The following is a 3,395-nucleotide window of genomic DNA, read 5'->3' as shown; positions in this document are numbered from 1 at the left end:
CAGCATGCAGAGCTGCAGGACCCAAGTCCAAAACGGTGCTTTGGTACCCCGAAATGACAAAGTGCCTCCAACACAGGAAGGGATGTGGCATGCCTCACAAAAAGCCTTTCAGGAGGCTGCAGTTAATGTCCTTAACAGCAGCAAGCCACCCTGCCCGGCTGAGGAGAGTGCAGGGCATCTTGACATGTTACACTCGTACACATATTGATCGACGGTTCATTGTTCACCCAAGCCCTTGGCAAAGGTCAGTCTCTGCTCCCGTCCTACAGACAGAGCACAAAGATTAATTTTTAGAAGTGATGAATGTTCCTGGTGCCCACCCTGATTCACTTTGGGCCTCAAGCCCCAGATGAAGTCTGGAGCTGGCTTAATTAAGACATCCCTTGCCCCTCTCCCAGCAGTGCCAGACATGTCTGTTTCTTGTTGTCATTGTCTTTTCCCACAAATTCCTCCACCCTTTATCCTGTGCCAACCCTCAAACCGGCTCAGAGACTTGCCTCTGAGGCAGCATCCACGACCCACATTTCCCATGACGCCCAAACAATCTCAGATCCTCATTTCTTGGCCCTGGCTGCTCTATCCCATGGAGCGTTTAGGAAGGAGCTCCCACCTTTCCGGGGTCCAAGTTTACCAAAAAAAGCTCAATCACGACTTTTAACGTCTCCGCTTGGTCTTGATTACGACGCAGTCCAGTGGCTGAGCACCATGGTCACCCCCGCAGACCAGCGGCAGGAGCCAGCGCTGCCCACCGGCCCCGCAGCAGCCAAAACCCAGCGGGCGGAGAGTCCGCGCTGCCCCCGCGCCCGCGTCCGGCCCGTGCGGCCAGCGGCGACTCGGCATGAATGAACCGCGCTCCTCCAATCGGCGGCCGCTCCGCCGCGGGCTGCCCCGCCCATCTCCCCCGCCGGCCAATCCCGTGGGCGGTGCCCTTCCGCCGCCGGCCAATGGCGAGCGAGCGGCGCGGGGCGGTGCCCCCACCCCGTCCCCCCCCCGCCGGCGCCGCCCTATGGCGGGGCGGCGCGCGCCATCCGTGGCGGCGGGCGCGCCAATGGGGCGCGGGGGCGGGGCGGGCGCTCGGCGGCCCCGCGCCCCGGCGCGCGGCTCTAAAGCGCGGCGCGGGCGGCGCGGCGCACACGCGATGGCCGCCGCCGCGCAGTACTTGCCGCGCTCCGCCGCGCTCATGCACCCCGACGGCGACCGGCTGCACCAGGGCACCACGTACCGCGAGGTGCAGAAGATGATGCACCACGAGTACCTGCAGGGACTGGCGCCCGCCGCCGGGCACGCCGTCGGGCTGGCGCACCACCAGTGGCTGCCCAGCGCCGGCACGGACTGGGGCAGCGGTGGGGGCGGCGGGGGCGCGCACCTTCCGCCCGCCGAGCACGCCAAGGGCGGCCCGCCGGGACCCCGCGAAGAGCTGTCCGCCGCCGCCTTCCATCACCGCCCGCACCTGGTGCACCAGTCGGCGGCGGGCGGCGCGGCGGGCGGCTGGGCGCAGGGCGGCGCACACCACCTGCCGCCCATGTCTCCGCCGTCGGGGCAGCCGCTGCTCTACGCGCAGCCCTACGCGGGCCTCAACGGGATGCTGGGCCCGCCAGCGCCGGCGCTGCACCACGGGCTGCGCGACCCGCTGGGCGCCGAGGAGGCGGGCGGCCACGAGCTGGCGGCCTCGCCGCCGCCGCTGGGGCCGCCCGAGCCGTCGGACGAGGACGCGCCCAGCTCCGACGACCTGGAGCAGTTCGCGAAGCAGTTCAAGCAGCGGCGGATCAAGCTGGGCTTCACGCAGGCCGATGTGGGGCTGGCGCTGGGCACCCTGTACGGGAACGTCTTCTCGCAGACCACTATCTGCCGGTTCGAGGCGCTGCAGCTGAGCTTCAAGAACATGTGCAAGCTGAAGCCGCTGCTCAACAAGTGGCTGGAGGAGACGGACTCCAGCACGGGCAGCCCCACCAACCTGGACAAGATCGCGGCGCAGGGCCGGAAGCGCAAGAAGCGGACGTCCATCGAGGTGGGCGTCAAGGGCGCCCTGGAGAACCACTTCCTCAAGTGCCCCAAGCCCTCGGCGCACGAGATCACCTCCCTGGCGGACTCCCTGCAGCTGGAGAAAGAGGTGGTGCGGGTCTGGTTCTGCAACCGGCGGCAGAAGGAGAAACGGATGACGCCGGCCGGGGTCCCGCACCCCCCCATGGAGGACGTTTACGCACAGGCGGACACTTCGCCGCTGCACCACGCGCTGCCCGGCGCCGTGCAGTGACTGCCCGGCCCCCCGCGGCCCCGACGGCGGCGCGGCGGGCGCGGGCAGCGGGGGACGCGTTTTAATTTATTCTCAGACTGGCCCGGCCGCCCGCTCCGCGCCCCGCGCTCTATTTATTCGCCCGCCGGAGCCGCAGCGGCCGCCGCAGCAGTAGCCAAAGGTTTGCGATCTCTAATTTATTCCCTTCCTCGCGCGGCCGGGAGGCGGTGGCGCCCCCGGCTCGGCCCCTCCCGCTCTGCCTGGCCCGGCCCGCCCGGGGGGACGCTTCGAAACCATTTCCCGGCCCGTCTCTATTTATTTCTAACCGTGCGCGGAGCTCGCACCCTCCCGTTGGTGGGTTCAGTCCGGTCCATTCCCTGGGGTTTCGGTTTTTGTTTGTATCCCTTATTACAAAACCAATGTAGACTGCGAGGGTACGTTTCTATTTATGTTATAGTAAATATTTTATTACTTACATAAACCATTTACCCAGGAACCGGTCTCGTGTCGTCTTTGCAGGCTCAGCACCCGGCCGGGAGCGGTGCGGCCGGGGGAGCCCGGGCGTCGGGGCCGGGGGCGGCGGCGCTGCCTTGGCCGAGGTCCCCTGCGGTGGCCGCCGGGGAGCCCCGTTCCCGGTGGCCGCCGAGGAGCCCCGTTCCCGGTGTCAGCGGTGCCCCGCGGTTCGCAGCCGCGGTGCTCGGCGGTGTTCGCTAACGCGCTTTGGGCGAGCCTCTGCCCTGCGTGGATGCGCTTGTGCGCTGCCGCGTTCCCCGCACCTTCCGCAGGGTTTTTACTGACCCGAGCGCGGCTCTCCGCGGTGTGAGCACAAAACAGCCCATACGGAACTTTCCTCCCACGTACCGGGAGGGTAATCCACGCACACTGGTGTTGCTGAGTAGATTCCTTCTACTCGAACCACACTCTCGCTTTTTCTGATGTCACCAGCTTTCTTTTTCGTGGTTTCATGGCCGAATATTTTGTGGTTATGCCGAGAAAAGCTGAAAATACAGTTTCTGCATTATCGGTTCTCGGAAGAATCATCCTGCATCTCTACTTTAAACGTTCTCTTGCAGCACCAAGAAAAGTCGCATGTAAGGATTGTTTGCCTTTGCAGGTCCTTGGATTCCTGCGGTGTTTTGTGTGTTGGGAGAACTTTTGCAAT

General features: G+C 65.4%; 1 protein-coding gene across 1 annotated transcript; it reads left to right on the top strand.

Moving 5' to 3' along the window:
* The first annotated feature begins 1,138 nt into the window (after positions 1-1,138).
* Positions 1,139-2,706, top strand: POU3F1 (POU class 3 homeobox 1). Its single transcript, XM_053998868.1, has one exon. The coding sequence runs from the start codon at positions 1,139-1,141 to the stop codon at positions 2,252-2,254; it is 1,116 nt and encodes a 371-aa protein (XP_053854843.1). The 3' UTR covers positions 2,255-2,706.
* Positions 2,707-3,395: the final 689 nt, after the last annotated feature.

This window comes from Vidua macroura, chromosome 25, assembly GCF_024509145.1.
Source record: "Vidua macroura isolate BioBank_ID:100142 chromosome 25, ASM2450914v1, whole genome shotgun sequence".
Taxonomy (NCBI): domain Eukaryota; kingdom Metazoa; phylum Chordata; class Aves; order Passeriformes; family Viduidae; genus Vidua; species Vidua macroura.
Note: the sequence above shows the minus strand (reverse complement) of the source record. Positions and strands in the feature narration are given on the sequence as shown.

Coding starts and splice junctions, on each gene's coding strand:
- POU3F1 (XM_053998868.1), top strand. CDS start 1,139: ATGGCCGCCGCCGCGCAGTACTTGCCGCGCTCCGCCGCGCTCATGCAC.